Raw genomic sequence first — 23,112 nt, forward strand, 5'->3', positions numbered from 1 at the left:
GTTTAAAAAATAAATAGAATAGGCCGGGTGAATAAAAAAAAGCAATTGCTTTTACTCATTAACTGGTCAGTTTTATGTGAATAAAAACTTTAGCAGTTTTGCACACATTTTTATTCATGTAAAGCAATTTACTCAGTATTTGCTAAGCTTTATGTGAATAAAAACTTAAGTAAAATTGCTGAAATTTTTATTCATGTAAAGCTGACCAATTACTGAGTAAAAGCAATTGCTTTTTTTTATTCACCCAACCTAATACATAACTTTTTCTTGAATTTTTTTTAAATTCAAATTTTTTGCTCAAGCCCACATATTATTCAATCATAACACCACAAGACTTAATTACAGCTGCTTGAAAAACATTTCAAAAGTCATAAAACCACAACAAAAAATTAACTCAAAAAGCATTACTATAAGTTTACCTTGCAGTTGCAAACCATTGTAAATCTTTCTGTTGAACAAAAATCTTTTCCCCAAACATCTTCCCCAAACATACCCAGTAAAGCATACATTGGTTTGTCAGAGGGCATGTAGAAAAAGAGATGCGTAAAAGAGGCTAATCATAAACAATTATTTAAAAATAAAAAAATTTTAAATTGGCTATATTGATCCCAGAATGTTTTTGAATTTGTGTTATATTGGTAAATAATGGTTGTAATGGTGGTAAGTGTCAGGTAAAACTGTAGAACTACACTTTTATGTCAATAATAATGATGAAAGTAGGATGTTCTGATGTGACATCAGTTTTAATCAGAGATAAAAGTCTTGAAAAAATGTATCGAGTTTAATTCATATTTCTACCTACCATTGTAGTCCTGGATCATAAAAAATGTTATGGAACTTCTGAAATTTTTTAAAATAAAATTTTAAGAGTCCTGGAGTCTAACATTTTTGAAGATAAAATCCCAAGCTATTGTTTTACATAAGGACTCAGAGTTCAAATATGATTCATATGCTCCAGGATTTTTTCATTTGCCTTGTTTCTATGTTTTTTTTATTTTGAAAAAAAAAAGCAGGACTGAGTTGAGCAATCTAATTATTTTAAAACCAGGTTCCTCGTCCTAGGCTACTATTTTACATAAAATCTTGAGTTTATATAAATTAATAATTAAAGATATATTTTAGGGTGCTTAAAGTCTTACACTTTTTCCTTTAAGGAGTTTTAAATATTTTTGGAACTCTAATACTTGAGAGTCTTGGTAAAAATAATGAATATTTGACTCTAAATCCATATTCCTTTATGCAACACTTGGTTTTATTTTATTTTTCTGAGATATATTTGCTGCCTTTCATGCTTACTTTTTAGACTACTTGCAAAAAATAGCAATTCACTGTTAAATAGATTTTTAAATCAATTTTTTATCAAATCAGCTAAAAAAATATATCAATATATTGTGGCAAGTATTTCATTATTGAAAAATAGTTTATTGAGATTTTAAACAGGCAATAGACTAGAAAAAGTTAATGGTGAGACCTTTGTATCAAATTGTTTTTGCTGTCTTGATTATTCATTGTTTAAGAAATATTGAATGTTGAACAGTCAATAAATCTTAAACAATGAATGTAAATGTGTGATTGGTCATGTTTGTTTATTTAATTTTAAAAATATCCAATTTTATACAATTTTATCAAGTACTAAACTGCAGAATTTTATATTTGTCACTCACTTACAAAATATGATCTACCTGTTGCTCAGTTAATTTTATCTTCATTTATGAAAACAAAATTTAATTTAAATTATAAATTTAATAAATAAATTACAAATTTAATTGGTTTACTTTAGTTTCTATTGCTAAAGTTGTTTCTTCCTTAAAAGTTACTTCTCACTTAAATTCTTTTACAAATTTTGGTCAGGACAACATTCTAGTTACAGTCTCACAAAAGTGTTTTCCAGAACTTTCTTTGATACTTTCTAAACTATTTAACAAATACTCAACTGTATTTTGTTTTCCTACCTGCTAGAAAATGGCATGTGTTTATAAAGAAATGGCATGTGTTTATAAGAAATGGCATGCAATTATAAAAAACTTTAAAGATTGCTTGGTCTTCTTATATTATTAGAAAAGTTTTTTTTGTTTTTAATCAACTAACTTCAAATATATCACAAAATATGATTAATCTGCCTTTACTATTCTTGCTTAGTTAATTTTATCTTCATTTTATCTTCAAAGCTCTTCAAGATATTAAGAGTAGAGTTTGGCAAGTTATTTAATTACCAGACATTTCCACCTGAATCAACTTTAGTGCATTTATGAATTTAAAAATAAGCTTGAGTATTTGTTTAGCTGTGCAGTTTAACAAGTTCCTACATGTTATATCTTTATTAAATTTATATTAAAAGTAAGTGTTTTAAATATGCAATTGGTAATTCAATGTCAAATGACCCAGGTCATGTCGCCATACATCTCAGATTTTGCTGGTTTTTATACTGTTGAGAGTGCCTAGTAAAATAAGAATTCTTTGAAAATTTTAGCCTCTGGCTCCTAGAAAATCCTGAAATATGACCATTTTACTTTTAGCAGATATTACCTAAGCCCCTCTTGTCCTGTCAGAATTTCAACATTTATTTGGATTTTTGAAGCCACCTAACTTAAAAAATATTTGATTTTTTTTTACTTAAAAATTTGTAACTTTCAATTTTTGGGGGTGACGAATCCAATGAAATAATCAGAAGTGTAAAAAATTATTATTAAGTATCTGTAATTATCTATTGAAGTAAATTTAGGCAATTTTTATATACCTATTTTTAATGCTCAAGAAACCTGTGTGGCCTTTATGATGTCAAAAAATATATATATATTACATTCATATTGATTTTTCCAAAAATATAAAGTTTTGATCTGCGAGTATATGGATTTCCATATATGGATAATGGGCATGGTCCCCACTTTTTTGTAGCAGAGTGTTGCAATTGATTTTTCACTACCTTTCAGACTAGCTGGAGCTCTGACAATTTTTGCATTTCTGTAGTGCCAATGTATGTGCATGTTAAAATTGTTTTCAAAGCCCCAAGATATTAGGGGGGGACTGGGGCAGTGCCCCACTTTTTTGTAGAGGACTCTTGTTATAGATTTTTTACTACTTTCCAAACAAACTGGAGCTTTGAAACTCTCAGCATTTGTGTAGTCCTAATGAACATGTGTTAAAATTGTTTCTAGGGCAGACGACCAGAGGCTCCATGGCCCAGGGCACACTGGGGCCATCCCCCACTTATTTTGCCAGTAAAAAAAATTTTTTTTCTTTCAATTTTTAATAATGTAAAGATAACTTTTAAAATATCATCTTCGATAAATTTTTTGGTTTGTACTTGTTCTATTTTATTTAATTGTTTACAAAGTAAAATACAAAAATATAAAGTTTCAAGATGGCGTTGAAATTTGCTTAGATGCATCAAAGTATACATAGTCCAGCTGTTGTTAAAGTGCACCAATGATACAAATTATATTGGTAATTGGAATGCAACACTCATCTGCTCTAGATGGCCAGAAAAGTTTGTTAAAATGACCATGCGGTTGCATAAATGTTACCATAACATCTTGCTTAATATTGTCAATTTCATTTATCATACCAATCCAATGAAACATGTTATGTTTACACAAAAAAAATCCACCAAATTTCAATGTATTGATATTAATTTAGCTGATTTGGTTGAATACTTTAAATACCAGAAAAAGAAAACATGCCTGTTATATTAAAATCTTTACTGGTTTTTATAGATTATGGGTTAAATTAATGATAGCTCCTAATTCTACTTAGCTGAAAAAGTCTTTTCAAAATGTCTTTCATTTATATATTTAAAAAAAAATAATCCCTCCGCTTCAATATCTGGTCATTTATGGGCCTTTGTAGATTTGCATTTAATCATTTTACAGTCCTACCAATACCATCACATGGTGACTTACCATGACTTGTAGCAAAAAATGTCTACTCTGCATCAATGTCAAAATCATCTTTATGGAGACAGACATTGTGAAGGTTTTGTGATTTTTATACTGTGCAGCACAGCCATTTAAAAAATAAAGAATCTTTGAAATATTAGGATTATTTTCTTCACCTCTCTTGTATGGTTCAGACTTTGTCACCTCACCTAAAGACAAAGCTGAGTTGTTTGCTGAGAACTTTTCATCAATATCATCTCTTGATTCCATCAATATCATCGAATTCATCAATATCATCTTTTGATTTCATCAATATCATCTCTTGATTGCGTTCTACCTGATTTAGCCGTCAAACAGGTTGGTCCGTTGTTTGACATTCGTATCACTCCATCTTCTGTATCTAAAGTGGTTTCCTACTTAGAGTCTTCTACAGCTTGTAGCCAGGACAACATACCTGCTATAGTCTTGCAGAAGTGTTCTCCAGAGCTGTCGTCTATACTTTCAAAACTATTCAACAATTGCTTATCATAGTCTTGTTTTCCAGCCTGCTGGAAAATGGCATCTGTTATCCCTATTTTCAAAAATTCTGGAGAGTGGTCTGATTCGTCTAGTTACCGTCCCATTAGTCTTCTTCCTATCATAAGCAAGGTTTTTGAATCTTTAATTAACAAACACTTAATCTCTCATCTTGAATCTAATAACATTCTTTCTGATCATCAGTAGGGATTTCGATCTTCTCGTTCTACAGCTGATTTGCTAACAGTAATAACCGATAGGTCTTATCGTGCATTAGATAAAGGTGGAGAGGTTAAGGCCATTGCTCTTGACATTGCTAAAGCTTTTGATAAAGTTTGGCATGCTGGTCTTCTACATAAGCTTTCTTCTTATGGTGTATCTGGTAATATCTTTAAGATTATTGAATCCTTTCTTTCCAATCGTAGTATAAAAGTTGTCCTGGATAGACAGCACTCTTCTTCTTATTCTGTAACTTTAGGGGTTCCTCAAGGTTCAATTCTTAGCCCTATGCTCTTTTTAATTCACGTTAACAATCTTCCAGATATTCTAACATCTAAGGTGGCATTGTTCGCTAATGATACTACCATTTATTCTTGTCATGATAAGAAGCTAACACTCTCTGGTTGCTTGGAGGGGGCATTTGAGTTGGAAAAAGATCTCACTTTGGCTACAGCATTGGGCTCACAGTGGCTGGTGAACTTCAATTCAGGTAAAACTCAATTTTTTTCAGCCAATTGTTATCGCAATAATTTAGATCTTCCTATATTTATGAACAGTAATGTACTCGATGAGTCATCTACCCTTCATCTTCTAGGATTAATTCTTACTTCCGATCTTTCTTAAAAGCCATATATCAAATCCGTTGCAAAATTAGCATCTGCTAAGGTTGCTTCTCTTTATCGAGCTCAACATTTTCTTACTCTGGATTCTATTCTTTATCTCTATAAATCTCAAATTCGTCCTTGTATGGAATAATGTTGCCATATCTGGGGTGGATCTTCTAATGATGTGCTTTCTCTTTTAGATAAGGTGCAAAAACACATTGTAAACAGAGTTAGTCCTGCTCTTGCAGCCAACCTCCAACCATTATCACATCATCATTATGTTGCTTCTTTTTCTCTTTTCTACAAATACTATAATGGACACTGCTCTAAAGAGCTAGCGTCTCTTGTGCCATCTACTAAAATTTATTCTTGTGTTACTCGTCAGTCAATTAAGTCTCATCCTTTTTCTGTGACTGTTCCTAAGTGCTCAAAAAACTTTTATTTATCTAGTTTTTTCCTCAAACATCAGCTCTTTGGAATTTGCTTCCTTCATTTTGCTTTCCTGATTCATTTAATTTGTAATCCCTTAAGTCGTCTGTCAATCATTATCTTGCTCTACAATCTTCATCTTTTCTCTTCCAGTAACTTCCAACTCTAATTAGTGATTGCTTGCAGCCTTGTTGAAAGCAAAGATGTTTAAAAAAAAACAAAAACAAAAACATGAAGCCAACTGATTTTTATTTAAGCTGTTCATTTTTGTTTAATAAATGGAGGGCAAAAGGGTGTAACTTGCAGTGACTTTGGCACCAATGCTAACTTTGGATTTCATATTGAATCACATATTTGTAGTTTTCTGCAAAATCACCTAAGACAATACAGTCTTTAAACAACTTTTCTTTTTGTTGCCTAGGTATCTTGCTTGACATTTTGCAATGTAAGAATAAGCTGTTAGTTTGTTTATTGCCTTTGAAAACATCAATTTGTATTCTTCAATTGTTGTTCTTTGACACATCAATGTTGTTCTGTTTGTTTTCTTTTCAATTCAAAAAGTTTTGAGTTATACAGTGTAAAATTCTGTTGAAATTATTATTTTAGATAGATGAATGTTTTTAATCCATATTTGCAAATCAAAAATCCTATAGACATGTACTTTCTCTAAAACATTTTAAGATAGATCATTGAATACAAAATACTCAAAAACTGAATGAAACAAATATAAACCAAAATAGTATTTTGAAAACAATTTTTTTAAAGAATTCTTGACTTTATTAAAAATGCAAAAAAAAAAATTTTCAAAACAATTTTAGCATAGGTTCATCAGGACCGCACAAATGCTGAAATTTTCAGAGCTCCAATCAAAAGCCCAGAAAATAGTAAAAATTCTATCACAAAATGCCACCACAAAAAAGTGGGGCATTTGCCCTATTTCTCCTCCCCCACCCCAATGTTTTGGGGCCCTGAAAACAATTTTAACATGCACATTTTTTGGCTTTACAGAAATGCCTAAATTTTCAGAGCTCCAGCTAGTTTGGAAGGTCATGAAAAATCAATTGCAATAATCCGCTACAAAAAAGTGGGGGCCCCATTATCCATTTATGGAATTCCATATACTTGCTGATGAAAGTCTTTATATTTTTTGAAAGACCAATTAATATAGAATGAGGTGTAATATTTTTTTTTGATATCATCAAGGCCACATGGGTTTCTTGAACATCAAAATCAGGTATATAAAAAATTGCCTAAACTTATTTAAATTGATAAATACAGGTACTTAACTGATCATTTCATTGGATTTGCCAACCCTGAAAATAGCAAGCTACAAATTTTCAAGTAAAAAGATGAAATATTTTTAAAGTTATGTGACTTGAAACCTCTAAATAAATTTTGCAATTCTGAAGGGACAAGAGGGGCCTGGCCAACATTTTTTAAAAGTAAAATGGTCATATTTCAAGATCTTCCTGGAGCCAGAGGCTAAAATTTTCAAGGAGTTCTTATTTTACTAAGTACTCTTAACTGTGTAAAAATCAGCAAAATCTGAGATGTATGGTGACATAGCCTGGGTCAATTGACATGGAATTACCCTTTTTTGTTTTACAAAATAATAAAATAAAAATTTTTTTTCATTATGATATTTCCTAATACTATATATATACTATAGATATAGGGTGATATTTTAAAAATTTTCTGGTTCAATTGGCATGGAATTACCCTGTGGTTTTATTTAGTGTTGTTATCGACTTCGACTAAATTGACTAAAAGTTGGTTGGTTGTAAGTGGAAATTAGTCGACTAAGAAAAAACAAATAGTCGATTTAATTGACTATGGGCTTCCTACTAATTGATTTCGGTGAGTGAAAATCTTAAAATTCTTTTATCTTTTATCAATCTTTTCATTCATAATGGTTTTTTTTTGGATAATTTCATGGATAATGGTTTTGCCAAATACTGAATATTCAGCTAGGCGCATGACCAAATCACCAAGTATTTGGCTGCCAATTATATGGTGACACTTTTTTATTTTGAAGGTTCCAACCTGGTTTATTGAAGTGTATATCATAGGTATACTGGCAAAAGATGAAAGTCAAGAATTGGCAGTTTTGACTTAATGATGCAGTAATGTAAAGTTTGCAACACTCTTAAGACTGCTAAAATACAGGTCGGCTGAAACACCTTTAAAGATGTTTAAATGTGTTTTTTATAACCAGAGAAAAGCTTTTCATTGGTTATAAAATTACATTTAACGTTAACTCATAAAAGGGGTGTTTTCTTTAGGCTAAAAGCTTTTAAATTAAAAAAAAATAAAAGCTATAAGTATTTTCTTAAATAAACACTTAACATTATGGTGTGTTTAAATGTCAACATCGAATGCAATTTAATAAGATAATAAAAATTTCAAATTTGATTTAACACTTAAATGAATAATTTCTCTTAAAAAGGATTTTTGAGTATACTTTTTTTGCCAGAATACTCACAATATGTTGTGGGTATTCTGATAAAAAAACTCTACACTGTGGATGTTTTTGTTAATTTATGACTTGGCTGTGTAACAGCTCACATTTTTTGACTGTTACAACAATTTGATTTAACTATAGTTATGTATAAACGTATCATATCCTTCAAATAACTCAAAAAGATTACAAAAATGACCAGCTCAGGTATTTGCATTTCAGAGGTAATTTCAGAAGTTGATATATTTAAATTTTTACTACAACCTGAACTTAAATCATCATTTAACTTTAATGGGAATGTCAATTGTATGGTTGCGATAAAATGATGCAATAAATCCTACTCAGTGAAAGGCTGCTTGACACAGATGAACCATCACTGATGACTAGTAGCACCAGTGATTATTCAGCTCTACTTCATAAGAAAAAGAAATGTAAATGAAAACAATAAAACTTAAATCTACAAAAAAATGCACACATATAAAGATGTGAGAAAGAATAATTCCAATTGCAAATGATATTAGTTTTTACATAAAACCGTTCAGTTTAAATTGACAGAGCTTGTTAAAGTGGGCAAAAAAAGGTGGCAATGTACATAGTGAATGGCTATTTTAGGAAATGTGACATCTTTAATTACAACTATTACTTATTTTTTGTTTACTCTTATGAGGTTTTACCTAATTCATAGCATATTAGCATTATTAAAGCTCTTCCTGGTGCTCTGTAATAAGACTGTATGGACTTCTGGGAGCACCTTAATAACCACATAAAAAAAAAGGCAATTATACCTAATTAAACAATCGGTTTTGTATTTCATTAATTTTTCTTTTCTTTTGTAACCTCTATACTTTTGATTTTTACAAATACTTTCATACAGGGTCGCTTCAAGCTGGATTGAGGCCCTGGGGCAAAATTAAGTTGTGAAGCAAAATATTTGTTCATTTAATTTTTAAAATATCCAATTTTATGCGATCACATTGTAAATATGAGTGTAAAGACTTCAATATATAGCAAGTAAAAGTCTGTGAATTCAGATAGCTGCAAAAATATCAGGGAACAATTTGGAAAATTGTGTTAATTTTTTGAAAAATCAGGAAGAGGTCAGAGAAAGTAGTTATATATGCTATTCATTTAATAGGTTTTATGTCTTGTTTTTTCCTTTTTTATTATAGTTGTAAATTAATAAAGTACAACAATAAAAGTAGAAATTTGTTATGCTTCATATGTTTTATGTATTATTATCATCATTAAAAAGAAAAACAACAAACAGTTATATAGTCATCATTAAAAAAAACAACAACAAACATTAAAAAGAAAAAGAAAAAACGAATTTTGTTTTGTTAACTAAATTGTTTTTTTAGTTAAAAAAAATACATGGTTATAAAAAAATATATTTATGGTTAAGAAAAACTATTGAAGTATGGTTTGCGACTTTTATTTTATGCACATTTAGCAGGCAGAAGCCTTCTCTTCAAACATTGCTTTTAAAACACAATGAATTTTTTTTTAAATCAATTTTCAACATAAAATTGAAATGAAATTTTTGAAAGAAAATTAAAAGGTTTTAAAGAATTTTCAAGTTGTTTTTTTGTTGTTTCAGTAATTGATTTAGTGATGGATACTTAAAAACATTTTGTTGTCATTTTCTTTTTGTTTGTTTTTGTTTAAATCAATGTTTCCTGACTGTCCTACATTGCAGAAAAGTTTTCTCTGCAAAAAAACAAGGTTCGTATTATATTAATTTTGGACTAGCTTTACATTAACAATCAATTTTTTTGAAAGATATAGATAAGTCAGACATTTATGATGTTTCTTTTGATGAAAGTTTTAAATCAACTATTGAAATGGGTCAGATGGATCTTGTTGTAAATTATCGGGATAGTGTTTTAAACTGTGTATGTACGCATACCTAGACTCAATCTTCCTTAGACATATTAGAAGCAGAGATCTTTATCTCCAATTCTAATTGGGTTTAAAATCTTTAAATAAAAACAAACTTATTTAAGTATCTATGGAGGTCCAAATGCAAATTGGGCCATCAATAGATTCATCAGCTAATTCTTTCTACTCTGAGTTACACAACTACTGTGTTGAAAATGACATCAACAAACATTATTCAAACTGGATCTTGCGGTTTTCATTCAATTCATCTATAAGTCAAAACTGGAGAAAACAAAATGGAGGTGTTAATGAAACTTTAAAAGTTTTTTATCAGATTCATCATAATTCTTCTCCCAAATGTGCTAACTTTACTAAAGTGAATGAAAGCAATTGCTTCCCTCTTCCTTACTGCGGTACATGATGGGTTGGGGATGAAAAAGTGGCCCTAAGAACTATAAATATTTGAGAGAACATTTGTAAAATATGGAGGTTTTGGGAATTTCTACCAAAGAGTAAACAGTCTTTGTGCGAGAGCTACCAAGTTGTTTTAACTTAATATTTAATTTGGGCTAAATTTCATTTCTTTACTTATGTAAAAAATATTATGCAACACATTTTAATCTTTTATCGGTATGCTATGATACCATTTTTGCAGGAAGACCATTATCAACTTTTGAAAGAATTGACTTGAAATTTCATTAAAGCTGATGTTTTAAATCAATGTAAAGCTGCAAACAGCCTGTGCAAATTGGATTTGCCCAGGCTGTTTTTTTTTACCAAGAAAAAAACTTTTTAAAAAATCCAGATATCGGATAGCAGGGCCAGCACTGTCATAAAGGATAAATAAATAAATGACGAATTGCTCAAAAAGATATTTCTTCTTTTACCTACAAATGCAACAAGAATGTAATAAATGTAACAATAGGGGTTTATTTAAAAGTATATGGTTTGTCCACATACTAAGCCCTCGCTAAGGCTGGAATGTCTAAAAATAATTTAAATGAAAATCAGGGAGAACAGGTTAAGGATCAGACACCCTGTATATATTTATTTAATTTTGCACTACTAAGCCTTGTTTAAGTTGGTTAACAGCTGTAATAATTGATTATATTTCATATATCTTTTATTAGAATAGTAGTACTCAGTCTTTTTTTAATGCTCAGTAAGACTTGTTTGTTTTGTAATACATTTATGACTGTTCTTTTCTATCATTTTGTTTTTCAAATCACATATGGTATTCATCGCAAAATTAGCTTTTATTGAATTTCTATATCTTAGTTGACATTTGCTTTTTCTTGCTTAACAATTTTTTTTTATATTGTACGTCATTTTCTTCACAATTTTATTATTTTGAAGAACTTAATTTTAATATTTGAATTTTGTTTATTTTGTATTTTTCCCATTGTCAGTTATTGTTAAATTTTTCAGCAACCCCCCTCCCCTCTATTTACTGACATCGTTTATGGATGGCCTCAAAATAGGTTTAATATGCATAAAATTATGTTTATTATGTAAAAGTATGTCTAAGTATATTATGTCTAAAATAAAATACATGTGGAATATAAAATATTCCATAGAACCTAAAATACTCCATGGAACATAAAATACTTTGTGGAATATAAAATACTCCGCAAAGCATAATATACCCCATGGAAAACACCCAGAGAAACATAAAATATTCCTTTAAATACACACTTTGTTTATTTGCAATTTTTATTATTTTTTGTATGGTTTTGAACAATTTCTTTGTTTGAATTAAATTGTCAAAAAAAAAATTACTTACAACAAAAAGAATGCAAAAGAAAAATAAAATTAAACATCAAGCTTAAAACCTTTTTCCTTTTTTTATTTAATATTCTTAAAATAAATGTTTTAATTTAAGCCCTGAAAAAGATGTTTACTTAATTAAAAAATTTTTTTTTTTCTTTTATATTTGTTTTTTTATTTTTCTATTTTTTTGAATTTTTTATTTCAAATTTTGAGTTCTAATGCAAAGACTACAGATTTTTCTATTTTTTTAAGACATGTTTTTTTTATTCTAATTCTATTGGCGTGCTTTTTTATGTGCTTTGGACTATTTTGAGTTTTTTATTATTTTTTTAGTTAATTGTAATTGTAGTGATTTATAGTAGTATAATACTATAATAATAATACTAAAACAATATTATTATTAATAATAATGATAACAGTTGCCGTTGTTATTAGTATTATTATCAAAGATAACAATATATGTATAATTTTTATTTTATTTTTTTTTTATACTTATTAATAAGTAAATTACCGTGAAATGTGGTTACTTTGGACAGTAGGGTAACTTTGGACATAAACTTTAAGTAAAACTCTTTCTACTAGAAAGAGTTTTACTTAAAGTTTTTGTCCAAAGTTACCCCATTGTCTAAAGTAACTACATTTCATGGTATTGATGTTATTTATATTAAATAAAGATTATATAGAAACTTGTGTTCTCTTTGATTAGGAATGTGTGGTGATGGTGCTAATGACTGTGGTGCATTGAAACGTGCTCATACTGGAATTTCATTATCTGAAGCAGAGGCTTCTGTTGCATCTCCCTTTACATCAAAAGTGCAAAATATTAGCTGTGTTTTACAAGTGATTAAAGAAGGCCGCTGTGCACTTGTAACTTCTTTTAATTTGTTTAAGTTTATGGCACTATACAGTATGATTCAGTACTCGAGTGTATTATTGTTGTACTCAATTTCCTCAAATTTAGGCGACTTTCAGTTCTTGTACATTGACTTATTTATCATCACTTCCTTTGCAGTTACTATGGGTAGAACTGGTCCTACAGATTTCTTGTCTCCCAAACCACCCTTAGATCGTTTGATGCACCCGAATGTTTTGTTCTCAATAGTTATGCAAATAATCACGCAGACTGGATTTCAAGTGTTATTTTTTTTTTACGTAAAGGCACTTCCTAACTATTCTTTTGACCATCAAACCCATGGTGTACTGGTTATTGAAAACTTTGAGAACACAATTTTATTTACAGCCACTAGCTTTCAATATGTTCTTATTGCGCTAGTATTTTCACCTGGTTTTCCCTATCGTAAACCTTTTTATCACAACAAAGGTCTTGTTGCTTGCATTGTTGCATTTGTAGCTATGAATTCTTTTTTACTTATAAGACCATGTAAGTTTTTTATGAAAGTACTCGAAGTTAAACAAGTTCAAGATGTAGCTTATTTTGAAGTTGTTTTTGGGTTGCTCTTATGTAATTTGCTGGTATCTTATATTATCGACTTTTTAATTGTTGATTCGTATTGCATGAGAATCTTTTTAAATTGTTTGAATAGAAAGAGAGGAGAAAAAATTTATCAACGATTGGTTCCTCAGTTCTCTGCAGAGCCTACTTTAAATGAGTTAGATGAATCTTGTAACTCTGTATTGACTTAAATGTATTTTCATTTTTTTCATATTTATACATAAATATATCTTTTTTAAATGTATGCATTAGTACAAAATTAAATTATATAAAATTATATAAAAGATTTTTAAATAAGTTTTGTTATTTCGGAAAATTTTTATTATTTTTTGTATTAGTTGCTTTAATTTGTTAAAAATGTTAATGACAGTCTATAAATAATTAGGTACATCAATGTTATGATATAAAACAGTTTAAATAAAATGTAAATAATTTTGTATTTGTCACTTGAGTTTTATATTTTTTGCGACCTTTTTATGTACTTTTTTTATTTATTATATTTTGTAATTGTTGAATGAATTTTTATAGTTATTGTGTTTATAATTATTGTGATTATGAGAAATTTTGATTTATCAAGCTTGTAAAAAAAATATAATATACATAATAAATGGTAAAATAAAATAAAATTTTATTTCTTATAGTTATTTTTAATATAGTAATTTATTGGTTTGGATTGAGGGGTTGAAAATTCAATTTTCCCCTTTTTAATTCAACTAATAATAATTAGAGAAACATCTTAACATTTAACCATAAATTTTCTATCCATAAAATGGCAAAAAATATTAATAATATCCAAAACTTGAACTCAATTTTTAACACAATAAATTTCCTAAATATTGTATGGTTTTTGAATCACACACTAACATAATTTTAAAATCATATTTTAAAGTCAACTCTGTGTTGAAGCAGCTTAAGTACTTTAAAACACATAGGTTATGAAGACACATAGGTAATCTTTTTTTAAATTTATTTGCTTAAAATAAAATCTTTTTATTTTTAAAAAATGACAAAAGTTTTATGTGCATAAAAATATATAAATCATAAAATACAATTGCTAATTTAAGTTATACTGGCTAAAGAGAAGTTGTATTCAAAAAAAGGAGGAGATTATTTAGCTAGTCTGTTGACAAACCTTCTTAAGAACTACCTTCTGAAGATTGTCACAATACACGCTGCAGTGTATTTTATTTCAATTCCAAATAAAGGAAATACTTGTGTTGTAATTTTTTTTAATTTACTTCAAAAGTTTATTTAATATGGTTGTTTGTCACCAAAGTCTGTCAAACTAGCAATAATATTAAAAGCTTTTAGAAATACTTGAGACTCAAATCGAATATTTTTTTTTTTTGACATTAATAGCAATAATTTTGATAAATTCTTTTCTAAAGTGAATGAAGTTTATCCTGATGTTATACCCTATCTTCCATTGAGCTTAGCTTTAGTATCAATAAATAACCTCTTGTATAAAATCTAAAAGAAAAATCTATTGCTGCATTACATCTTAATAATGGTCATTTGACTTTGTCTGAAGAACCCCTGATAGTATCAAAATTAATAAAGAACTGCTGCAACATGTAAGAGCAAGCAGTCAATATAAGGAATGTTTGCAATCATGAAGAGACAAAAAAGAATGTAACAGTATGAATTTAAAGCAGTTAAGGCAAAAAGGAAAAAAACAGGCAAAGTGCAGAATCTTGCAAAGTGTATCTTTGATTGAAGGTTCTGATATGCTAGTCATAAATGCAGATTAGCAGAATAGATTTGCTTTTTTGAAAGAGTCTAACTAAAAAAAGAAACTCTATCCAAGTAAACCGATGGGAATAGAGCAATTACATAAAATAAAATAAAATTAAATAAAGAATTTAACAATGTTAAATTCTTTATTTAATTTTAAAACCATAATTTTTTTCATATGAATTAATTGTTATGAATTTAAATATTGTAAATTTAGTTAAGTTTTTTTTATTTTTTATTATTTGAGTTATTGGATGCTTTTTATTAGAATTTTTTAATATATAGAAAATTTTAAGTCACCAAGGAAGTTTTTTAAATGATAAGTTTTTGACCAAAATTTTCAAATTCACATTTATCTAGTTAATTAACTTTTCGTTGCGACAATTTTAATTAATTTTGTTAAATAAAAAAAATTCCTGAATGGTTCTGAGAATATTTCTGTATGTCCTGGAAATATGTCCTAAAAATGTCCTCGAATATATCCTCAAAAATTACCAAAATTGTCCTGGATTTTTAATTTTTTAAATATTTTTTTTTTTTATATGTATCATTTAACAAGAGAAACTTAATTTAAAAGTAAGATTTGACCATGGACACTCTAAATTTATCTATTAGCAGTGTATTTTATCTATAGCAAAATGAATAAATACAGTTCAATAAAGGTTCTTACCCTAATTTGGGTAATAAAGTAATAATACAATTTTTTTCTTTCAATTATTTTAATTCTTCAATAGTAATTACTATTAGAATACTAATAAGTATATAAAAAGTTAAGTATAAAAGTAGTTCTAACAAAATATATTATACAAAATGAATTATAAGAATTGAATCAAAATTAAAAAAAAGTTTGACAATAGTTTTATATTTAATGATATGGTAATTCAAATATATTGTAAGTTTAATTTTATCAGTTTTTGTTATTTTAATAATAAATAGATTTATACTTGTTCTGTAATAGTGCATACTAATAGTTGTTTCATAATATTTTATAATAATTTGATTTCATAATAATTTTTTAATTGTGAATAATAATAATAGTTTTTTCAGTTCTCTATGCTTAGGGTAATTTCATTATCATGAACTGTATTACTCTTGGCTCTCTTCAATTGTTGAGAGAGGAAACGAAGAAACATCCAAACCTTTGCTTCTTTACGCCTACTTTTTGGGTTTAGAACAACAGTTGCAAAATGAATTACCTGTTAAGATTAAATCTTTATCTTTTAAATTGGAGTCTATGCAATGCACAGGTATGTAGTTATTTATTAGGATATGCATTTAAGATGTTTTCAATATTTTTCTTATATATTCACACAATGAAAGAGGTCTCTAACAATTAATACTATGGTAATACCAGGGATATGGTGGGGATCAAACTGGGAACTTTTTGGTTATAAAAAAAAACACTCTACCTCTACACCACTACCACATTTAATGTGTTTTAATTCAATTTCCAACTTTCTGACATTTCTGAATTTGTTTAAAATCACTATTGTGTTCTAAAACATTGACTTTGTACATTGTTAAAATTTACAAAAATATGTCCATGAGGAGGAGACTAGTAACTAACTAATCTAATTGAAGTCATAAAAAACATTTTCAGAAAACATAGTAGTTCATACAATTTTGGTAATACAACTATTGGATAAAATTAAGATCTTTATATTACAAGATGTTTTCATGTTTATTCTCTGTTTCTCTAAAACATTTTTACTGATTTTTTAGTCCGCTTAAAACTCAAATATTTTTATACTTAGAATTGATAAAAATACAAATAAATAAAAAGGATAGAACAACTCAGTGTGATGATTAAATTCACTAATAACAACTATATTGGCTGGAGAGATGAAGAAAAATTTAGGCTGAAAAATAAAGGGAAAATTGATCAATTTGATCACAAGCAACATTAAAAAGTGTGCCGTTTAGGGAAGATAGAGAAAAACAAAAATAACAAGATGATTGAGTCTAATAAAATATCTAAAAGATTATTCAGAGGTATTTTAGGATTCATTTTGTAACAAATCTGTCAACAGATATATAAGTATATTACCAGGATAATTGCAATCAACACTATGATCCGAAGATAAAACAGCCAAATTTCAATTAGTCTTACAGTGAGCAAGTAGCTCTGGGGATTTTTTTAAAAGGTATGATTTCAAAAAGTCATTTTTCAAAATGAATAAATGAAAAGTTACTTTGAAGACACAAAAATATTTGTAAAAGATAGGTTGACTTGATTCAGTCATATTGGGAGTTTCTTGTTTGTTTATTTTCTAACTTTATTCATGTTTTAAATAAATAAGTTTAATCATAGATAGTGTAAGACATAATAAAAGATAAGTTACGCAGTTTTCCTCATCCTTCTAATCAATTTGAAGTCATAAAAAGGGCTTCTTATGTGGCCTTGACAACTCTCACCAAAAGTACTCACACCTAATGGCAGCTTTATCTGATTCAGCTTGAACCTTTTCTATTCTTTCCTTATCTCAGATTATTGTATCATTAACACAAACTTTTTGTTATATTTTAAAGACAATTGTGAAAGTCAAATTATCAAAAGCAATAATAGTCCAAGCAAAGATGCTTGAGGTACACCACTTAAGACATTTTTCCATGCAGAGACAACATTAACTTGTTTGACGTCTTGGGCATCTACTACTAAAAAATTTTCTCAGTTCCTTTACAAGTTCCAATTTTTATTAAAAATCTTTCGAGCAACAAACATTTGTAATCCTCCACTTGAAGATCTGCCGAATTTGTTTTATGAAGTGTTAGTTGAAAGATAGGCTCTCCTGAACAGAAGAGCAAATTTATTTTATTAACAAATTCTTAAGGAATCATAAAAACTATAAGTGAATTTAAGAAGAGAATTTAAGGGTTCTCCAAATTAATGCAGAGGCCACAATTAATGTAGTAATAATTAAATGGAGCTACAAGGTTTGCGTGGAGAAAAAAAAAATTGTGGTTGTAGACTTAAAATGTTATTTATATTAGCAAATGTATAGGAATATCGATTTAAAGAGCTGCATTTAACATAATTATGCAAATCATTGGAAATCTTTAGCTGAAAATCATTCTTAAAAAAATAATCAGAGATGCTGAGAAAAGGTGTTGTTCTGAGGGTTGAGCAATGATTTTTTACAAGAATTTTTTCTTGATTTTCCACTTATTTAGACCTACAGAAATTGTTATATAACGCAATGAATGAAGCTATAAAAAAAGGTAGAATAGTAGACATTAAAGTCAGAGACATTAAAGTCAGACATACTATAGCGGCTGGTTTAGCTCCTCATTTTGTTATTTAACGTATTTAAGTAATTAAATTAATTATATTTTATATTTAGATTATTTATACATTTTTTTTTGACTGAAGCTTAAAAAAGACTTTTTTTTACAAAATTGCTATTTTAGTGGAGGAACTATTCTGATTTAAAACGTTTACTTGATCTAAATAATAGTTAATACATTTTAAATATTTTTGTTTAATTCTTGTATGAATTTGAATTCCATAAGATAAAATTATATTCATTAACGTAGCAATCAGTAGGAAAATACACAATATTGTTGATGAGTATGTTTTATTTTTATTATGTATACATATCCAAAAGTTAGACATATTCCAAGCTCAAAATAAGACTGAGTTTGATAAACATAGACAGGACCAAGGCTAGAATCATTAGTCTTGAAGTGCGGAAATATTGTGAGGCATAAATGTTGATACATTATAAAATATTGTTTTTATTTAAAATTCATGTTACATTAAATATATATATATATATATATATATATATATATATATATATATATATATATATATATATATATATATATATGTATATATACCTCTTTACATGCTGATACTTAAATCCTCTGCTTCGTTGTTGCTTAACATACCCATGCAACCTTAGTCTTCTCTAATTAACCTCATCCAATTCACTCACTATTCTAATCTCTGTCTAAGGTCATTACATCTTTCCTTGTCTAGTTAGAGTGACACCGCACATCCATCTGATCATTTTCTTCTCTCTTGGCAATTACTACAACATATAAATAAAGGAGAGTTGCTGAAACCAGAACAACATCTTAACTGATCACTTTATTTTGGAAATAAAATATTTCATGGCTATACTTTACAAAATATAAAACGTCTTATTTTCTATGTTATGAGAGATTTTGAAAATTATCTCAAAAAATGCATGTGCACCATCAATTTGAAGTTTTTTTTTGCTTTAGGCTTATTTTTTTAGGTGATCTAGTTTGATGTTTGATGACACTATATTGATAGCACAGGGTAAACTATACTTTTGTGGGTTATATGGTTTTTTGTGTTTATTGTGATGGGGTTTAAAATAAAAGTACTAATGTGAACTTATTTTATAAATTGGTGCAAGCAGGTATTGAAGCAGGGTATTGAAGTGATATAACAAAATTATCCAAAGTTTCCTTGATCAGAACTCTAAAATTGTTCTTTCTTAATCAGTGATATAATCAAAGGGTTTAAGATGAATTTTAGGCGCAATTTAAAAATAAATAGTTACAATCATAAACCTTAAATACTTTATTTAGTGATTTTAAATTAATAAAATAAAAAAATGTCAAAAAGTTAAAAGTTAAAACTGTTGTGCAATTTATTATTTTAAGACTTTTTTTGTCCAGGCAATTACAAGGTTTGAATGAATTGTTTAAACTGTCAATGTAAAGATAAAAATAATTTTAAATTGATTTTAGTTGATTTTGCTAAGTATTTTTTTAAAAGAAGTGAGATGTTTTGATTAGGGAATCTAAAAAGTATTTCAATTTAGGAAACTAGCTGCCTTGATTGGAATAAAATGGTGGTTTAACAAAACAATTTTCTAATAAATGAATAAAATTTGTTTAAAAAAAAATGTTTCTCTGAGGTAAAAAAAAGTTTACCTAAGAGAACTATTTGGTTTTGATTATGGTACCAAATAAATATGGCGGTCATACTTAAAAATATTTTTATTGTTTTGAAAACAAAAAAAACAATTGACATATTAATTGATCCTAACGCAATTTTCAAAAATGAGCAAATAAAGATCTACAAAATTAATAAGAAGGTGGGGGGGGGGGAATTAATTTGGCACCTCAAAATACTTATATTTTGACAAATTAAAGTACACAGTTCTAGCATCTTATTTAAGTGATATATGACTTTTATACAATATATATAACTTTTTGTTTAAACCATAGGTTCTTTTAAAGCAAGAGGGGTTCTTGCTCAATTTTTGGAATTGTCTACTGAAGATTGCAAAAATAAACGAATATTAGTAACAATGTCTGCAGGTAACTATGGAAAAGCTTTGCTTACATATCAGGTGTAGAAAATATGCCAGCTGTAGTATGCATGCCTGAAAGTGCTCCTGAAGATCGTAGAGAAACTATTAAAGTAAGTTCTTAACTGATTTTAACTTTTTGTTAACTTAATTTTTAAGAAAACTGATTAATATATTATAGATTAGTTATAATATATGACTATTATTGTGTGATAATTTATTGCAAAAAATTTTATTTTTAATATTTTACAACAACTTTAGTCATTTGGAGCAAAAGTTTTAGTATGTTCACGTTCTGAACTAATGGACACTGTTAATAATCATGTTAAAAACCACAACAGTCTTTTTTTACACTCCTTCGATGACATTCAGTTGATAAAAGGACATGCCAGGTTTATTTTTTTGAATTTTTTTTACGTGTTTTATAAGTTGATGGCTTTAAAATTATTTGTTTGTTAAATCAATCAACTACATAACCAATTAGCCACATATATAACCGCACAATCGATAATCCACTTAACCAATTAACTACACAATCAATCAACAACATATCGAATAATAATTTAACCATGCAATTAATCCACACAACCAATCAACCCTTGTTAGGGTTAATTGATTTTGTAGTTAACTGTCAACCTTATTAATTTCACTCAATCATGTCAAACTTATAAAATGAATTGTGTGTACATTAAAATGATGCAACATTAGGTTTCGATTCTGATTTTCGAAACATTTTTCATACACATGTTTTTAGTCTTGTGAACATAATCTTATTAGTCAATTTTCAAAATTCAGTTATCAAAATATTTCATTAAAAGTGCTGGTTTGGAGCTAGTTGAACAGTTGCCAAAAGAACCAGATATAATTGTTGTTTGTTGTGGAGGCGGTGGTTTTATAGCTGGAGTATCTCTTGCTGTACGACTTTATGGGTGGACTTCTACAAAGATATATGGTGTTGAACCAGATGCAGGTCATTATTTTTAAGCAAGAGTTTAAAAAATCGTAATAACAAATTTAACGTTTGACAATTGTCTAACAAAGTATTTAAAACTCATGTTTATATATACTTGTACTGTAATTAATACTAAGTCTTATAAATTTACTTTGACTTTGTATTAACTCCTTATATAAAATAGCCTTATATAAAAATTGTTTATATAATATGTTATAAGGTTTTTCAATGTTTATTATATAGCACCTACAATGTATGAAGCTATAAAAAATGGTAGAATACTCGAAACTAAAGTTAGAGATACTATAGCGGCTGGTTTAGCACCTCCTTTTGCTGGTGATTATTTTGGATTTTAGTATTTCATTTTGACTTTACCTTGAAAAATTCTTGCAAAAAATTACTATTTTAGGAGAGATCTGCTTCAATATAGTAAAAGAGCATGCCAATGGTATTTTGTTGGTTACTGACGACGAAATAATAAGGTTTTTTATTTACTAGAAGTCTTCAATCATAAAACTAAAGTAATATTTAATAATTTTATAGTAGTTATTATTTTTAGTAGGTAATATATTGGTATAATATAGGTAGTATATTGGTTTAATATATGATATAGTTATTTTTTTTTTAGTTGTTTTATATATTAAAAGCTTTTTATGTGTATTCTTCTAGATCAATGGCTTTGTTGTATAAAATTGGGCTTGTTGCAGAGCCTTCTGGAGCGGCCTCATTTGCCGCTCCAGAAGCATAAAGATGCTCACAATCCGGAATTTTATTTTATCCTTTTAATATATTGTTAATAATATACATTTTTAATTTATGTTCTGATTATGTTTCCTTTGTTCAATATGCTGTTAGGGTAGACCGGGGGAAAAAATCGGGGATCTAGGTAAAAGGTTGGTAGTACTTTATTCTTATTTCCAAAAAAAAAAAAAGCTTATGCGGATGTCTATTTAAAGACTTCTTATGAGCCAAAGTAAATTTATTTCATTAACCGTTAGCATGGCAACTGGAAAAAATTTTTTCAGCGCATTGAAATGAGTTAAAACACATTTAAAAACAACTATGGCGCAAAACCTTTAAGTGAGAAGTAAGTTATTATTTTTTTTTTTTTTTTTGCTGCGCTACTCACAGTTTGCCCTAACCCTCAAATTGAGGACCAAAAAAATGACAGTATTTCCAGTAATCTAGAAACACTTGCGGTTCGTTTGGCATAAAAACTAAAATCTGCTTACTCCGTCCGACAGAGAAAATTTCTATATATATATATATATATATATATATATATATATATATATATATATAATATATATATATATATATATATATATATATATATATATATATATAATATATTTTTTCGTTACAATAGATTTATATTTAACCAAATACTGCTAAAATATATTTAACAGAAAAAATAACACTCAGTTAAAAAACAAGAAAAAATTTAAAAAAATAAATAAAATAATTTTAAATTTAAGAAGCATTAGTTAAATATATTATGAAAGACTTGTTAAGATAGATTATATTGTTATAGGGAACTCGTAGAAAACTGAATAAGTCTTATCATCGAGAACCTTGTGGTAATACGCAAGATATACATGAACATAGTGATTCTTATGCACAAATGTTTTAAATATTATTGTGATAAAAATTTTTTTTGTTTTTTCTAGTTGTATTATTCCACATTAAGAATATTCTGTATTTCAGCCTTTTCGAAGATCTTTTTCAGCCTTTAATCTAAAGATGATTGCTGTTGTAGTTAGCACGTAGTCAAACAACTGCTTTCCATAGTTAGGGTTGTCCAAACTGTATCTTGCCCAGTGGGAGCTGAAGACTGAATGAAGTGCCTCAGATAATCACTAAAACAATCAGCCGAGTGTATATTGATAAACTTTTTGATGTTGTGAAAAGAAACTTGAGCTTTTTGAGTCA

The 23,112-nt window shown here is 28.0% G+C and overlaps 2 protein-coding genes across 2 annotated transcripts in view; both read left to right on the plus strand.

The window, feature by feature from the left end:
- LOC136076860 (polyamine-transporting ATPase 13A3-like) overlaps positions 1 to 13,829 on the plus strand; it is a 19,491-nt gene extending 5,662 nt beyond the window's left edge. Inside the window, exon 3 of the mRNA XM_065790470.1 lies at positions 12,457 to 13,829. Coding sequence (XP_065646542.1) covers positions 12,457 to 13,394 — 938 coding nt within the window. The 3' untranslated portion in view covers positions 13,395 to 13,829. The remainder of the gene's footprint in view (positions 1 to 12,456) is intronic.
- A 2,169-nt stretch (positions 13,830 to 15,998) lies between these two features.
- Positions 15,999 to 21,997, plus strand: LOC100203208 (L-threonine ammonia-lyase). Its single transcript, XM_065790471.1, has 7 exons — positions 15,999 to 16,184; positions 20,146 to 20,341; positions 20,490 to 20,620; positions 21,047 to 21,198; positions 21,424 to 21,516; positions 21,590 to 21,662; positions 21,850 to 21,997. The coding sequence occupies exons 2-7, from the start codon at positions 20,282 to 20,284 to the stop codon at positions 21,926 to 21,928; spliced, it is 588 nt and encodes a 195-aa protein (XP_065646543.1). The 5' UTR covers positions 15,999 to 16,184; positions 20,146 to 20,281; the 3' UTR covers positions 21,929 to 21,997.
- The last annotated feature ends 1,115 nt before the right edge of the window (positions 21,998 to 23,112 follow it).

The sequence above is a fragment of the Hydra vulgaris genome, chromosome 02 (assembly GCF_038396675.1).
Source record: "Hydra vulgaris chromosome 02, alternate assembly HydraT2T_AEP".
Taxonomy (NCBI): domain Eukaryota; kingdom Metazoa; phylum Cnidaria; class Hydrozoa; order Anthoathecata; family Hydridae; genus Hydra; species Hydra vulgaris.